Source organism: Neolamprologus multifasciatus, chromosome 15 (assembly GCF_963576455.1).
Source record: "Neolamprologus multifasciatus chromosome 15, fNeoMul1.2, whole genome shotgun sequence".
NCBI classification, from domain to species: domain Eukaryota; kingdom Metazoa; phylum Chordata; class Actinopteri; order Cichliformes; family Cichlidae; genus Neolamprologus; species Neolamprologus multifasciatus.
In genome coordinates, this window is record NC_140453.1 from 21,930,130 (window position 1) to 21,947,183 (window position 17,054).

Below are 17,054 nucleotides of genomic sequence, written 5' to 3' on the forward strand. Positions count from 1 at the left end.
AAAGTCGTTTGTCTGTCAGCTCTCTGGTATCTCTGGGCCAAGAATGCGGAGTAATATACTTGGGAGCTGCGGAGCATCACTTAACATTCCCTGTGCAGAGCTATGCTGTGTAACCTAACAACCACACAGGGGAAACAAACAGAACTAAAAGGCGACACTGATTAATGCAGAAGAGCTAACTTTGCTAGGATATCGGATTAACCAGATTTCCAAACCAGAGGCTGGCACAGCAATGTATATATATGCATATGGGTTTACAATAATTAATGGAGTAGAAAGTGTGCAATAAAAACTTTCTTTAATGCTCTCTTGGTTTTTAAAAGTGTAACTAGACCCTTGGGCTGATGCTGGTACTATATTGAGAAATTTGAGTGGCAGCAGTGCATTCAGCAGATGTTCTCTGGGAATGATGATAATGTAAAAAGCAATGTGATAATTTGGCCAAGGCTTTTTTTTTTTTTTTTTTTTTTTGAAAAAGCTTTTACCAAACAGGATATGGAGACGCACAAGTGTACATTTTTGTCTGGTGGGTCGCGAGCTGCATGATGTCACCCCGAGGGCGGAGTTATACAATTGAAAGAGAAGAAGCAGAGGGTGGATGTGAGGCGCAGTCTCATCACAGTCACCGCCGCCGTCAGCATCATCTGAGGTGTGTCTGCGCCGCCGGAGCTGCAGACAGGCAGAAAGGACCAACAGAAAAAGATCCTGTTCCTCTCTTTACACCGACCATGGCGTCAAAATGTCCAAAATGCGAGAAAACGGTGTATTTCGGTGAGTGAGCAGCCGCTGCAGAGGCCGCCCAGCATCATGATTCTAACAGATGCGATGACCACTGGGTGGGAGTGTTATAATCAACCGGGGGGTGGTTTTAATATGAAAGACTGACGGTGCAGTATTCTTTAAATCGACTTTTACTTATAATCGATAACGTGTTTTCTCGGATACAACATAATGAGAATTTGCGGATACATCACTGATTTTAGAGCTCTTCAGAAGATTTGCACCCATTGATCAAAATGGGCATTGTTTTGTTATAAATAGGCTTATCGAGTCTCCCACACACAGAGAGACATAACTATTTAAGACACTCATTCATCCTGTTGGATGATTTTTATTATGTGTTAGGTAGAAACAATGATTAGAATGATGGTGAATGGTGGATTTTTGAATTCATTTACACATATGAATTATTTATTGGTAGTACATTAAAAATGCATTCACACTAAATCACTCATTATTTCCTTTACCATTTGCACAGAACAAAGAGATTTTTAACTGGAATCCTTTGAGGTTTTGTGTGATGTTATCTTGTGGACAAACTAACTAATAGAGTCTGTCTTTATATTCATCGATCACATTCTTGCATCCTTTTTATTGGACCACACATTTACCGTGTTGTCTATCTTTGTTGGGGTAATAACAGCTTATCAGTCAAGCCAGTATTAGTCAAACTAATTATATACAAGTGTCACAACATAATCTCCACATCAGTGATATTTATATTTACAGTGTGAAAATGTTACTGTCGTGTCACTGAGTCAAAGTACTTTAAAATATACAGTATGAATATTATTTGTCTGTATACAATGGCATCCTCTGTCACTGTATGGGGCATAATTTCACCCACGTAAAGGCATGTAAATTTATTTATTTATCTATTTTAACCTGTCAAATTTGATTTAAAGCTTGAAAGTCTTTTACAGAATATGTCAAAATAAGCATGTAACTACATTACAATACAAAACTCTGGGTCCTAAAAGCACTGCTATAGCAGTCCAACAGTACCGAGTACCACGGACACGTTGCCAGATTGGATGTGAAATCAAAGTGACAGTTTTTCTCTAAAACTGATCCAAAAATTCCCCAGATGGTGAATCTCAGAGTCCAACAGACAACTGGTGCATATCGACACAACCCATATCATGCAGTGATGGGTTCACTATCTTTGGATAAGATTACAGGGAGCCATTAACAGACCTGTAGTCATAGCCTCAGCTGTGTTATCTGACAGCTTGTGAAAAATCCTTTTTATGTTGGCTTTTAGAAGCAGGTAGGATGAGTTTAAGCGTGTTAATCCCTGGTTACTGGATACTATATTCACTGGATAGTAGACAATACTGTCAAATAGGGTGGGGTACTATGATACTAAGGAGTTAATTTAACATCTATTTTTAGCTTCTTCTTTTTTTCATTTTGGTGCAATGCCATATGGCATGGTAAATAATTGATTGATTTGCCAATTTGTTTTATTGATCAATATTCTTTTTGTTCTTTCCCCTTCCCCATTTCTCTGGAAAACAACAGCAAAACCACACCCTGCAGGCTCAGTCAAACTGCTGCTCTCTCTCTCTTTTGAAACTCTGCAGGAAATTAGAAGCTTTAAAAAAGAAAAAACCGAGGTTCTGCAAAAATGAAGTGGATATTGTTCTAGAAGTGGATATTGTTGTTTTGCAGGGGATTTTATTACAGTAGAGATAGTTTAGCCTTTAGGATTTCTGGATGCAAAGTTCTCCATAGCCATAAAGAAAATGATGCTCGAGACACGGAGTCTATAATGTGATTTTTAAATAATAAACTGAGCTAATGTGATTTCTTCAGTAAATTCAGTTCCTTGAGTAAGAACCCAGAAGAAAACCAATGTTATGCTGTGCAGACTTGTGCCCTTCACCATCCAGGCATAGTTCTGTGTGTCGGTGTGACTTACTGTCAGATATCACACTGACAGGGAGGCCAGGCATTGAGTCTAAACAGGAAGTGTCATGTTGTATCAGTCTCAGGGTATCAGCTGAGATATTTTGGGAGGAGGACAAACAGATAAGCGACTGTCAGTGAATTTCTCGCTCCCTCTGTCCATCCTCCTGTCTTTTCGACAAAAAAGTCTCTGTGACTGAAACTGCGGGTCTTAAAAAGGGGGTTATGATGTTTTTCATTTGACTGAACAGAGTAATATTTGTTTTCCCTCTTGACTCACACTGTATGTATTTTTCACTTGCAGTCACATAAATAACTGGGTAGAAAAAAAACAGTTCAGTCATGACCGCTGTAGTCCACAGCAGACAGCTCTTTCCATCTATGGTAATTTGGTGGTACAGTGTGGTACAGCTCTGTCCTACCATAATGTGCAGAAATGAAAAGTTGGTGGTGGAAAGAGCAACAGCAAGACCCCCTGTACAGAGCAGAGCAGGTATCAAATGACCATGGATAATACCTTAATAAGTAGCAGCATGAACGGGAAGAGCATGGGTGGAAGTGGGTTGCAAAGTGACTTGGACAACAGAGTAATTTGAACACACTGTACTGTGTGTTATGTTTGCAGCAGGTGTCATTAAGATGCACTCTAGTTTCTGTGATTTCCAACTTGTATTTGTGTCCACTATGCTAAAAGGGATTGCATTCATTTCCAATTCAGTATTTTCATCAAAGGGCTCAATCAAAGTGGCTGTGCTGGATTCAAAGTTGAAAATGATTGTTAACTATCTTATTCTTGGCCTCGGTGAAGTCCTTCACTCCATCCTCCATGTGAAACAAGTTGTTTTAGTTCTTCTCTCTTTATGCCCACTTTTTCTGAGTGGTGTTAGACATGTCACACATATATGTGTGAAAGTTACTGCAGTTTTTGCTTTGTGTGTATGAGTTCCACCTTCATTAAACACAGTTTTAATGACTAGTTGGTTGTCAGTTTGTGGGTTTTTGATATGGTATATATTCACTAGTCTGTGGTTTTAAGCATTAAGACTGGAAGCAGAGGAAAACCTCCAAAAGTCCCTGCTATGCTAACATTATCCAAAGATCATCCATTATCCAGACAGGAAAGAGATCAGTTGTTTGATCGACCTCGCCAAATTTTTAAAAAAGTATTTTTTAAGACTTCACATTTAGATTTACCTTCAGATTAAGGTAACTTAAGTATTTGAAGGGGTGGAAGAACAGACAGTAGCTCCCTTAAAAAAATGGAATAAATAAGAAAATGGAAATGTCTGAGTCACCACACTGCCCTTTAGAAAGCAGTGGAAAGAATGTGCTTCAGGCTGATATGAACTCATAAGTGCCCATTAAATGTCGTCTGTCACTTCGACCGTCACTCGGTTGTTATAATTCAGAATACATTAGTGCTTATGTTGTGTATTCAGGTTGTGTCAGAAAATATAATTGCTACTGTACTTCACATGCTGACACACACCCCCACAAAAACCTTAATAACAGTGCATATCATTTCTTCCAAAGGTTGCTGGACCCATATGTGAAGGTTGATTTCATGGCAAAAATAGCTACTTTTTGTATCAAAATAACCTTTTTTTTTTGAGGACAAAATGTTTCTTTTTCTCATAGAAAAGATGGGTTCTGTTCAAAGCAGCAGCAAAAGCATCCTGCCTGTGGAGGAGTGTTTGCACTGGTGCACAAATAAAGCACAAAAAGAAAGAGAAAAAAAAACGTTTTCCCATTTCTCTGCATTCAGTGGCAGCGCTCTTTTCTAAGCACTAAAGCACTGACCCATAGAGGATGGCTCTTTCTCAACAGTCACTGCATTTATTTTGTAAAAGTATGACTCAGACTTCATTGAGTGCACTTATAATCAGATTTTAATAACATATTCCCTCTGTCAAGAATGCCATGTGATTGGTACTGTATGATTTGTTAGTTTGTTTATTAGTTTTCAGGATTACTCAAAAGGTTATACACAGATTTGAATTCAAACTTTACCAGAGTTATAAACTGATCCAACTTAAAAGTAAGTAATATTTGTTAGTGGGGGCAGAACTGTAGTGCCATGGTCAGAGCTTCACACCAAGAAGGTCCTGGGTTTGAATCCAGCCTTCTGAGCAGAGATTGCATATTTCTTTTCCTTTGTGGGTCTTCTGGTTGCAGTGGGTTCTTCCCAAAATTCAAATAATCTAAATTGCTTATAGCGTCCCCGCCCACTCACACACACACACACACGCACACACACACACACACACACACACACACTCTCTCTCTCTCTCTCTCTCTCTCTCTCTCTCTCTCTTTCTCTCTCTCTCTCTCTACCATGACCCTGAATAAGGGGTTAATAAATATGTTCCCAATGAATTATTACAAAGAAGTCCAGATATTGTTTTGGATCCAAAGACTTATATATGCATGCTGTGACAAACTTATGACTTCATTAACTTCATTATATTATAAGAAATTTCAGGACTAAGTCCATTTATTTTATGTTTCACAAACCAAAAGCACAATATAACATCAAACGATCTTTGTCTCTTCCTGTCCCACAGCGGAGAAAGTGTCATCTTTAGGGAAAGACTGGCACAAGTTCTGTCTAAAATGTGAGCGCTGCAACAAAACTCTGAATCCGGGAGGCCATGCTGAGGTAACAGGATGTGAAGAGTGTATATGCTTCATTTTCCTTATGCAGTTATGATTTGTTTTTGTTTTATGAAGTGCAAATATTTCATGTTCAAAGGTTATGTTGGTAGGCTACATTGCATCAACACAATAAACCGTGACTGCGAACAATAATGTCCCATGCACTCTGAGGCTGTAAGCTGTTTGAGATGAACCTGGTTTGATGGTAAAATACAGACTTTTTGAAATCAACCAAAAAACCTGATCATTTAACATCAGCAGAAAGTAGCTGGATTTTTTGGACAGTTACTGTACTGCGCAGGAAAGGAAACGTATGTACTGCGCAGGAAAGTCAGTACCTGTGTATCTTCAGTGCGTCACTCCCCCGAGAAACCTGGAAGCGCCTGTACTTTACTAAGGAGTTTAACATTGTCTGACATTGTTGTAGAGAACCATAAACCAGAAGGTGTAAATCTCAGAGACAACAGGGTTTCACACATCTTAGTGCTTTGATGAGATGGCAGTTTCAACTGTTGATTAAAGAAAATAGACTTGAATCGTGGTTATGTGCACGTAGTGCAAGTCAAATATGAAAATGAGTATGCTTAGCCTAATCATGTTTAAATAAGCTCAAAGATTTGTACTCTGTGTCCCCCTTTAATCATTGTTATAATGCATTTATATTCACATATGACAGCTCATCATCATTCACAATGCATGATGTTCTTCAGTCTGTTCAGAACAAACTCGGTACAAAATTAGCTGTACATAAAATTAACAGCTCAGCAGCCTGTTATTTAAAACTCATCAGACTTATCAGATTAAACTGTTTGTGGCTCTTGCTGTGTTTTAATTAGATTTTAAGAAGGAAGGGATGTACTGAAAATCACAGATGAGCTGACAATGGTATTCATTGTACGCTGCTAAAATGCATTGATTTAGTCAGTGAGAGCAACTTTATTGTCCATTATCTCCGTATTTTCTTCACAGTGCTTCATTTTGGCCTTTATTGTGCACATTTGTCTGCTTTCAGAATGGTTTTATTGTTAGTCTTCAGGTTTTTTTGGTCTTGTCATGCTAATACATGACAAGACATATTTGCTTGAAAGGTTCAATTGAGTTTAGCTGAAAAACACATCCTGTGTGAATGTACATTCCTGGGATGACTGAAACAACTCCACAGACTATTTATATAAACGATGACAGCGTCTAGATGACAAGGAGCATTACTTTTACTGAATCAGTGAGGCTTATTTTATGTCTAAAAACAAAAGTGAGATAAGGGTTTTTATTACCATAAAAATAAATGGTTAGACAAACTCAAATGCCTTCAAATGCGATCCAAGTTTGGAGGATTATGTGAATCCACACAGACTGAAAACAACAGTTTATATAACTGCCGTTTTTTTTTTTTTTTTCTTTTTTCCATCTGGTTCATAATATTAACAGTTACAGGTATAGCTTCAGTCCATTTGTATCTGCTTGATGTTTTTTTATTTGTATTTATGGTCAACTGGAATCACAATTTCCCTGAGGGGACCTCCCCAAGGGTTAATAAAGTTCTATTCTATGTGTTAAGTAATGGATGTTTCCTCTGTCTGTCCCCTTTACACTGTGCAGCATGATGGAAAGCCTTATTGCCACAAGCCATGCTATGCCACCCTCTTTGGACCAAAAGGTGGGGTTTCCCCTGATGTGCAAATACAGACGATGAACACAGATTGATAAAACTTAGATTTATGAATTCTACCATTTGTTGTTTTTAGGTGTAAACATCGGTGGAGCTGGATCCTACGTGTACGACAATCCTGTCAACGAAGCCCCTGCAGCCGTTTCCTTGGAAACAAATGCCAAACCAGAGGAGGAGAAAAAAGCCCCCGCACGGGGACCAGTGAAGGGTGAGAAATATGTGGAGCAGAAATAGAAAAACTGTCATATGCAAGGAGGAGAAACTCAGTGCCTCTGTGGCAGGATACAGTTTAATTTAGGTTCGGAACAGCAAACTAAAGAACAACAAAAGGAATAAATGAGCCGCAAATATGTTTTAGGGAAAGTGACGAGCAATGGAGAAAACTAAGGACAGAAATATGAAGAATCCAAGCTAAAGGACTAAAGTAAAAATATCAATTAGTGCCTTAATCCTACAGCAAAGAAATGCATTTACGGGCACTGACATGAATTCATTTGTCTGTTTATGTTTGTCTTATGTCTTATTATGTATTTATTTAACTTTACATGTTTTTAAGGGTCTTTATTATTATTATTATTATTATTATTATTATTATTATTATTATTGTTATGACATTTTTAAACATTTTATGTTTTCCTGTGTATTTTCCCTGACATATTTATTTCTGTAGCTATTATTTTTTTTTATTTTGATGCTCTACACGCATGTGTCTTTGTTCAGAAAGTGGTGCAGTCCATGTTCCTGTTGATGCAAAGGTGCTGATCTCACTACAGCAGATTGATCATTACATCTCAAACTACAGAACTGAGGCAATCTCTAATGCTGCAAAAAACTGGCAGGATTAAATTACCTTACTTCATACCTATAATTATTTAAAACAATATTGTTTTCAGTTAGTTTCTAGGCTTCTGGCTTTACAGTACAACTAAAATGATGTAAACCACAAACTCTATCTAATGGCGTTTATTTAAATCACTAAATATCTGATGCAGTTACTATTAAGTTTTTTTGTTTAATTCATTGTAACTTTTGCAGCTGCAAGCTTCTCATCTTTCTCTGGAGGCCCCAACATCTGCCCCAGATGCAACAAGACAGTGTATTTTGGTGAGCAGAATGCTGTTTCATATTTAAATTCTGCGACAAGCATGTATTTGTCCTACCTTTCGACAAAAGCATTGGAAACTGTCTGTTTTAGTCCTCTGCTTGGTGTAATGACTGTCTCTACCATGGTCCGTGTTTCTGTCTGTGCAGCTGAGAAGGTGTCATCTCTCGGGAAGAACTGGCACCGGCCTTGTCTGCGCTGTGAGAGATGCAATAAGACTCTGGCAGCGGGCAGCCATGCAGAGGTGAGATATGAGTCAGGTTGCAAAGCTGGAAATCAGAGTATTAGTAAAAATGTTAGTGTTTTTGATTAGATACACAGACAGTTACTCTAGTCATATTCAAAATGTAGTAGTTTAATCAAGAAAGATCTCAGAGTGTGAAATCGTTGAACACAATTTTAATTTTCACAGAGATACACAACATCTTCATCTTTTCTCTGTCAAATACAGTCATGTATTGTGTTTTCTTTACTGACTTAGATTATGTCACAAGATAGAAAATGACACATTATCACAAGCTCCAGCTACACATTATGATAAATCTCTGATCTCCATTTTTCAATTTATTATTATGCCAAAAATGTTTAGTGAGTTTCTCTTTTTTTTTCAGGTTGTTTTTATGGCTCCAGATTATTTTAATTGTACTAACTTAACACCAGTGCTAGTGGTGGCATTTTGCTGTTTTAAAATGCACACAATGAGACTGTAATCATATCTGTGTAACTGTGGGTCTAGTCAAGGCGTCATCATGGGTGAAAGACAGAGTCAGTTCCTAGATGTTCTACAGGAAGATTGTCGAAAATACACATATAGTATTTGAGTCACATAAGAAAATGTTTTTAGTTGATTCAGCCAAAGAATCAATAAACTTCTAACATGGTGAGACATCAGTGTCTGTCTGTTCACCGACAGTTCACAAGAGTCACTACTCCTCCTGCCATATTAATAATATTTTAATCCAGTTTAAACAAAATGATCACCTAATGGCTTTACACCCAAAGCATTCTGAGGGTTAAGATCACATTTGTCATTTTATAATCAGTAAACTTGAGCCGTGATGGCTCGTGAACCGGATGAGCCACTACATCACTGACATTCATCTTCATGTAATCATCTTTAATTTGTATAGCTGTAATTCAAAGGATTTAGTCTGTCAGGCTAAAGTAAAGGTGGCCACATCCCCATCCAGTTATTGTGCCCCAGACATGAGTTACAAATAAGCTGACCCTGTCTAGTGTTAAAATTCAATCCAGCCATCACATGATGAGATGTTGCTGAGGTGTAAAATGTGTTTGTTGCTGAATTTGATTAATGTCAGTTAATAGAAGCTGTTTATATTTAGCATATTGTGTTCTGGGGTTTTCAGCTGGTAGAAAAAAGAGAAAGCAGATAAATGTTGTAGTTCTTTCTGTCTCATGTACACTGAATGTTGCTGAGAGGTAAGGTAGAATGAAACACTAAGTGAAAACATTTTCAAATATGGAAGAATTGAGAGGAATGGTTTTCTCTGTGTTTCAGCATGATGGGCAGCCTTACTGCCACAAACCATGCTATGCTGTACTGTTTGGACCAAAAGGTATGTAATCTGAGTATGGGAGGGGGGGACTGGGCTGCGGGGAAGGCTGGTGCCAGAGACTGTTTTTTAAAACAATGGCTCAAACCACTGTGTCCCACAAAAATCTGTAAAATATGTTAATTTAGTGACATAAATACATCTGAGGCAGTCGTATTAGTCAGCTTTCAGGGTAGAAATAAATACTCACTGTTTTATGACCTTGAAGGATCATATTCAATGTGACCTATAATACCCATATCTATTTCGATGTGAAATGTATATGAAGAGAAAAAACTGTGTGGGGATTTAAAAAGTCTAGTAAATACTATAATTGACATGGACAGCTAGTTAGTCTTTCTTATTTAGTCTACAAGGCTGGAAAACTATAGAAAATCTTAAGCTGTGTCTGTGTTATCATACTCCAGCTCCATGTTATTATAGCAAAGAAGGATACAATTATATGGAGTCGATGTTTGTATTTTTCAGGAACCAATCCCAAAACCTTTGCAAAGTGAACCATAACAAGTCAAATGGTTATTTCGTGTCAATGTATATTTTTTGAGTGAACAGACCCTTTAAATTTAAACGTCTGGTCTACCCTTCTCAGGCGTAAACACCGGAGGTGTCGGCAGCTACATCTACGACGATCCTGAAGCTGAAGCGCAGTCTTGAGCTCTGAAGCTGCTTCCAGCACGCAGACAGAGAAACGCCACCAGGACCCTCTGTGTCTCTATGATTTGCCTTCAGTGGTCATTGTGACAAATGATATGTACTACACTCACAGGGATGGAAACTTAGATGTTTATGTTGTATTTGTATATTGTTTATATATCTATTTTTTGTACCAAAACAGGCCTTTAATATGTCCTCCCATGTGACTTTCAGATTTGCCTTTGAGTTTCTTGGTTCTCTTTGCCAAATAATTATTAGCCTGTTACTATAGTGAATGAAGGCTCCTGTGTTCTTTTCACTCTGGATTAGTAGATTTTTGACTTTTGTGCACTTAAAACATGTACTGTATGAAAACAAACAAACAAACAAAAAAAAGTACCAGCCCTCCAGTTTATAGTCAGTGTTTTTTGAACAAGTTTGTCTTGGTTCTATAAATACGAATGATAGCGTAGTGAAGATACACATTTTACAAAGGAGTGCATTTTAATGAATGCCATTAAGGGGATTTTGAGGGTTGCTGCAAACAAGAAATGATCTGCTGTTCTTCACATTTTATACAGTAAAAGTGTGTGATAGCAAACCTGAGTTCATTGTCACTGTGTTTCTGTTCCCAGCAAATATGGTGGTTGGGGCCTGTGTGAGTTTCAGATTTTATGGAAACCCACACAGCCCACAGTGGGAAGCCAACTGCAGACCCCTGTACTGGCATGAGAGGCAGGACCGATGGGCACCAGAGGGGCAACACATAGTGCGGGCTGCCCACACTAAGCAGAAAGGGGTCCACAGTACCGCTATGCAGTGTACTCACAGTATGCCCACGCTCTAGGTCTGGGCTGCCATACTGGGGACCATCCTTGGCCTCACAGTGTAAGGCCCACCTGTGCTCCCTGGTACATTACAACCAGCAAATGGTATGAAGTGTGAAAAAAAACACTACTTTCTGCTGCTCTCTTATTGCACCACATATTTCATTTTTACATGGATGTCCTTCTTGTCACAAACCCCAAGCATTTATATATTTTTCCAGTCTCAAATGGACATTTGGTTTGTCAGGTCAATGTTTGAACTACAACACCATGGAGGCTTTAAATCAGTTGCCTTCTTTCAGCTTCATTTTTCTGACAGTGTAATATAACATTTGGTTCCATCTCCTCCACACTAGTCACATCTCCCTGTATGGCGTTTCTTTAATTATTATTAATGTCCTAGCAAACATGTCTGCACAGCGCCACACTGGGCAGGTGTGGGCGAACTGTTTGCTGGATACACATACAGTCTATTACGAAACAGCAACCATACTAAAAATGTTATAGTTAGTCATGTCAAAGGGGAAACATAGCCTTTTATTCTATAAAGTGTTAAAAAGAATTTCAACCAAAATTTGAATTGTGTCTTCATGTTGCTTGTTATGTGTGACCAACAGCCAGAAATGCCATAAGAAAGGCAAGGCAAGGCAAGTTTATTTATATAGCACAATTCAACAACAAGGCGATTCAAGGTGCTTTACAGAGACATTAAAAAACAAAAACAAATAAAAAGCATGATTTAAAATTGAAAAAAGAAAAAAAAGAAGGAACAGTAGATAAAATCAGTAGTTAAAATGTAAGTTTTGAAATTTAAGCTTAAAAGTGCAGATTTGGTGCTTTATTCAAAAGCAGCTGAGAATAGGTGAGTCTTCAACCTGGATTTAAATAAACTGAGTGTTTCAGCTGATCTGAGGCTTTCTGGGAGTTTGTTCCAGATATATGGAGCATAAAAGCTGAATGCAGCTTCTCCGTGTCTGGTTCTGACTCTGGGAACTGATAAAAAACCGGATCCAGATGACCTGAGGGATCTGGAAGGTTCATACTGGATCAGGAGGTCACTGGTGTATCTTGGTCCTAAACCATTCAGAGCTTTATAGACCAGCATCAGAACCTTAAAGTCTATCCTCTGACGGACAGGCAGCCAGTGTAAAGACCTCAGAGATGGACTGATGTGGTCCACTTTTTTGGTCTTAGTGAGGACTCGAGCAGCAGAGTTCTGAATGAGCTGCAGTTGTCTGACTGATTTTTTAGGTAGACCTGTAAAGATGCTGTTACAGTAATCAAGCCTACTAAAGATGAATGCATGGACTAGTTTTTCCAGGTCCTGTTGAGACATCAGATCTTTTATCCTTGAAATATTCTTGAGGTGATAGTAAGCTGACTGTTTTGTTCTAAGTTTAGAAAAACAGTTAAACTGCGTCCATCACTACACCCAAATTTCTCGCCTGGTTTGTGGTTTTTAGGTGTATAGATTGAAGTTCTCTGGTGACCTGTAATCATTTTTCTTTGGCACCAAAGACTATTACTTCAGTTTTGTTTTTGTTTAGCTGGAGAAAATTGTGGCACAACCAGTCATTCATTTCCTCAATGCATTTACCAAGAGCCTGTACAGGGCCTCGGTCTCCTGGTGGCATTGTGATATATATTTGTGTGTCATCTGCATAGCAATGATAGTTTATTTTGTTGTTCTTTATAATCTGTGCCAGTGGGAGCATGTGAATGTTAAACAGAAGGGGTCCCAAGATGGAACCTTGGGGAACTCCACATGTGATACTTGTCTGCTCAGATGTGAAGTTACCTATTGATACAAAGTATTTCCTGTTTTATAAGTATGTTTTGAACCAGTTTAGTACAGTTCCTGAAAGACCTGCCCAGTTCTCCAGTCGTTTGAGTAATATGTTGTGGTCAACTATATCAAATGCTGCACTGAGATCCAGTAAAACTAAGACTGACATTTTTCCACTGTCTGTATTCAGACATATGTCATTAAACACTTGGGTCAGAGCGGTTTCAGTGCTGTGGTTCTGTCTAAAACCTGACTGGAAGGCATCATAGCAGTTATTCTGTTTTAAGAAGTAATTGAGCTGTTGAGAAACTGCTTTTTCAATGATCTTACTTAGAAATGGGAGATTTGAGATCGGCCTGTAGTTGTTCATTTGTGTCTTGTCAAGATTGTCCTTTTTCAGTATAGGTTTAATTACAGTAGTTTTTAGTGGTTCTGGAAACACACCTGACATTAAAGAAAAGTCGACGATCTGTAACAGGTCTGACTCCAAAGTCTTTGAGACCTTTTTGAAAAAACCTGTTGGCAGGACATCTAAACAGCAAGAGGAGGAGTTCAGTTGACCTAAGATGTCCTCCAGGTCTTTGCTGTTGTGAAACTGTTTGATGGTGTTTAAACAGTTTTTTTGGTGGACACAGTACATATCCTGAATCTGCTGTTGATGTACCAATTGTTTGTCTAATCTTTTGGATTTTGTCTGTGAAGAATTTGGCAAAGTCATTGCAGGCCATGGTCGAATGAAGTTCAGCTGCCACTGACACAGGAGGGTTTGTTAGCCTGTCAACTGTAGCAAATAAGACCCGAGCATTATGACTGTTTTTGGTGATGATGTCAGAGAAGTAGGACTTCCTTGCACTCCTCAGTTGTAAGTTATAATTGTGAAGTTTCTCTTTATGATGTCATAATGAACCTGGAGGTTTGTTTTTCTCCATCTGCGCTCAGCTTTCCTACACTCTTTTTTCATTTTTCTCCATGGAGACTTCTTCCTTCCAGAGATAACCTTCACCTTAATGGGAGCAATAGTGTCCATAACATTTAACATTTTAGCATTGAAGCTATTGACGAGCTCATTGACTGAACCTCAGGTCAGGTGTTAATGGGAAGATCTGGTTAATGATCTCACTACTGTTTTCAGTTATACACCGTTTTGTGATCACTGCTGTTGATATATTTGTGTGGGCTGAGATTTTACTTTCAAAGAAAACACAATAATGATCAGACAGGCCCACATCAGACACAGTAACCTTTGAAATGCTCAGGCCCTTGGAGATCAGTAGGTCAAGAGTGTGTCCTCTATTATGTGTGGCCTCTGTTACATGCTGAGTCAGCCCAAAGTTGCCCAGAGTGTTACTCAGGTCTTTAGTCCCTTTGTCCTGAGGGTTGTCCACATGGATGTTAAAATCCCCAACAATAATTACACAGTCGAAATCAACACAGATCACAGACAGTAGTTCACTGAGATCATTAAAAAAGTCAGGGCAGTAATTGGGAGGCCTGTAAACATTAAGAAACACAACTTTGGATGGGGTCTTCAGCTGTGAAGCCACATATTCAAAAGACTGAAAACTTCCAGGAGATAGCTGCTTACATTGAAATGATTCATTAAATAAGACAGCAACCCCTCCTCCTCTCCTGCTCACCCTGGCCTCACTGATAAAACTGTAGTTGGGGGGGGGGGGGGGGGGGGGGTCGTCTCAATGAGAACAGCTCCACTGTTATTTTGGTCCAACCAAGTTTCAGTTAAAAACATAAAATCAAGGCTGTGCTCAGTGATTAAATCATTAATTAAGAATGTTTTCCCAGCTAAAGATCTAACGTTTAATAAAGCCAACTTAAGTGTTTTAGAGGTATTACTTGTCCCCTCGTGTTTGGGAGCAGTCTGTGGCACACAAGGTATGTTTACTATATTTAAAGATCTTTTAGAGTGCAGATCTCTGTGTTTTGACCAGGCCACATGTCTCCTTCTGTCACTTAAAAGTACAGAACTTTTAAAACCTTCTAGTAAACAGGGTCCCAGCTTCTCCTGGAAAAAGTCACCACTGCCATAATCCTCACAGCCCGGACCCTCCACACATCAGACTGTGGAGACAGCGCATGAAGATGGTAAGGAGGAACTAAGGGGGGCGAGGCTGGGCAATGTAACTTCGATTGCACTGTTGAGGGCGGGGCTCGGTGGCAAACCTTTGGCTGCTCTGGTGGGGGGTTTATGGGGGACAAAAAGGGATTGGGCCGGGGGGTAGATCTAAGCCCAGCATTGACCCGCTCCATCATCTCTTCAGTGAATTTCAGGTGTGAGGAGGAGGGAGAAAGGGAGGGGGAGGAGGGTGATGGCCTGTCAGGGGTTTGGAGGAACGTCGTGGTCCCTGGTCCTGGTTGTTGGTGTTGTTGAGAGAGTTGGAGGCAAATAGGGACCCCTCTTCTTGCCTCTGATGTCTCTCCTTCCTGAAGCTCTTCCCGGGTGGGGGCAGATGAAGATCCTCCTCAAGGTTTCTGCTGGGCTTTGTCTGTTTTTGCACAGTGACAATGAACTCAGGTTTGCTATCACACAAGCGTCAAATCCTTGCAGTGCAATTACTGTAACTGACATTTTTTGTCTTAGCTGATTATTTGAGAACTAAAATGTTAGTTTTTAAAATTAAAAAGTCCAATCATAACCTGCTTACAAGCAAAGAACACATTCATGCTGGAAAAATATTAGCAGTACCATGAATTGAAATGCATGTATTCTGTGGTTATTGTGTAGTCATTATCTCTCTTGCGTTAGACTTCTTGTTGAGGTCGTGGGTATATTGAGTATATAGGAGGAGATGTACTTAAATTGTTTATTTTGTTTATTTTATTGTTTATTTAATACATAAGCAGACTTAAGTCAATAATGTTAAACTGTGGCCATTTAGATAATCCTAGGTGCACGCTACATAGCGTTCCACAAGGATGTCAAACATTTGTTTTTAGGTCTTATTAGCTGCAGCAGGAATCCCCATAAACCATACATAAGTACATCTGTCTAAATATAATCTTACAAGTAAAAGAAATAACTTTAAAAATATACAATCAAAATATAACAAGGGTAGTCTAACAGGACATAAAAATAGAGCACTCAAAATTCCTCACCAAATCTCACAGGGGTTGTTTTGCTCACTCTTGAAAGCTGCTCCGGCTAAGAAAAGTGGGTGCTCGTGAGGTGCAGTTCATTTCGTTACCACAAGGCGTCACTGACGGACCGTTAAAGGTCTACCTTTAATTCATTCGGTTGTTTTGTTTTTTTCATTGTGAAATATTTAAAAGCTTATCTGTTATTGACAGGGGTTATATAAATTAATAAATTAATATGTGTCTTCATCCATAGTATTTCAAACACAGTGATACAGAGAAGACTTTAATGACACTGGAGACCTCTTATTAATCAGAGAAATTAATCTTTGATGTCTAAATTTCAGGAAGAAGGAAACTTCAAGTCAGACATCCCCAGGAACATCAGAGCAGGGTGCAGGTTTCTACAGGTCTGTTTTTAGTCTGTCACATGATAACAACAAACAGCCTACTAACTGCACTGGTAACATAAGCCCTGCCCACTGCAGATGAAATTATTTATTTTGCTTTTCTTATATTACATTAATGCTCCGCCTTTGAAAGACATAATCAAATAAAAAAAAACAGAGGAACTCAGAATAAAACGTCACTGGCAGGATGCGGTCTGACACGCCCCTTACTGGAAACACGGACCCCGGAAGTAGCAAAACATCCAGTTCAACAGACAAATACCGGAAGTTAAGAAGATTTTCTGCAAAATATACCAATATCTGCACTCCATGTTACCTTATGTTATGATTTCTACCGTTCTGACTTTTCCTCCAAGTGTTATTAAATGCTGATACTTAATTATTTCATTAATATTGTATTTTATATGGGTTACCAATGTTATTAGAATTTTTGGTTAAAATATTAATTTCATAATTTCATTATTAATAATTTAATAATTTAGGGTGGGGGTGTATACGTTAAGGGTCAAAAATCAAGCCTTTCTCGCAGAAATTCTCGTTTGAGTCTGAATGCCCTTCTGTACTTTGACGGATGCACAGTCAGTCGTTTGTTTTGAAAGGTTCTACCGGAAGTGACG

The 17,054-nt window shown here is 38.8% G+C and overlaps 1 protein-coding gene across 1 annotated transcript; it reads left to right on the forward strand.

Moving 5' to 3' along the window:
• The first annotated feature begins 567 nt into the window (after window positions 1-567).
• Window positions 568-10,930, forward strand: LOC146502055 (cysteine-rich protein 2-like). Its single transcript, XM_085132362.1, has 8 exons — window positions 568-771; window positions 5,256-5,350; window positions 6,946-7,003; window positions 7,092-7,223; window positions 8,051-8,119; window positions 8,267-8,361; window positions 9,637-9,694; window positions 10,281-10,930. Exons 1-8 carry the CDS (start codon window positions 729-731, stop codon window positions 10,343-10,345), a joined length of 615 nt encoding a protein of 204 aa, XP_084988488.1. The 5' UTR covers window positions 568-728; the 3' UTR covers window positions 10,346-10,930.
• Window positions 10,931-17,054: the final 6,124 nt, after the last annotated feature.

Excerpts from the sequence above, each read along its gene's own strand:
- LOC146502055 (XM_085132362.1), top strand. The coding sequence starts at position 729 with ATGGCGTCAAAATGTCCAAAATGCGAGAAAACGGTGTATTTCG. Across the intron at positions 8,120-8,266 it reads CAACAAGACAGTGTATTTTG|CTGAGAAGGTGTCATCTCTC; the intron begins GTGAGCAGAATG and ends CTGTCTGTGCAG. Across the intron at positions 8,362-9,636 it reads CAGCGGGCAGCCATGCAGAG|CATGATGGGCAGCCTTACTG; the intron begins GTGAGATATGAG and ends TCTGTGTTTCAG.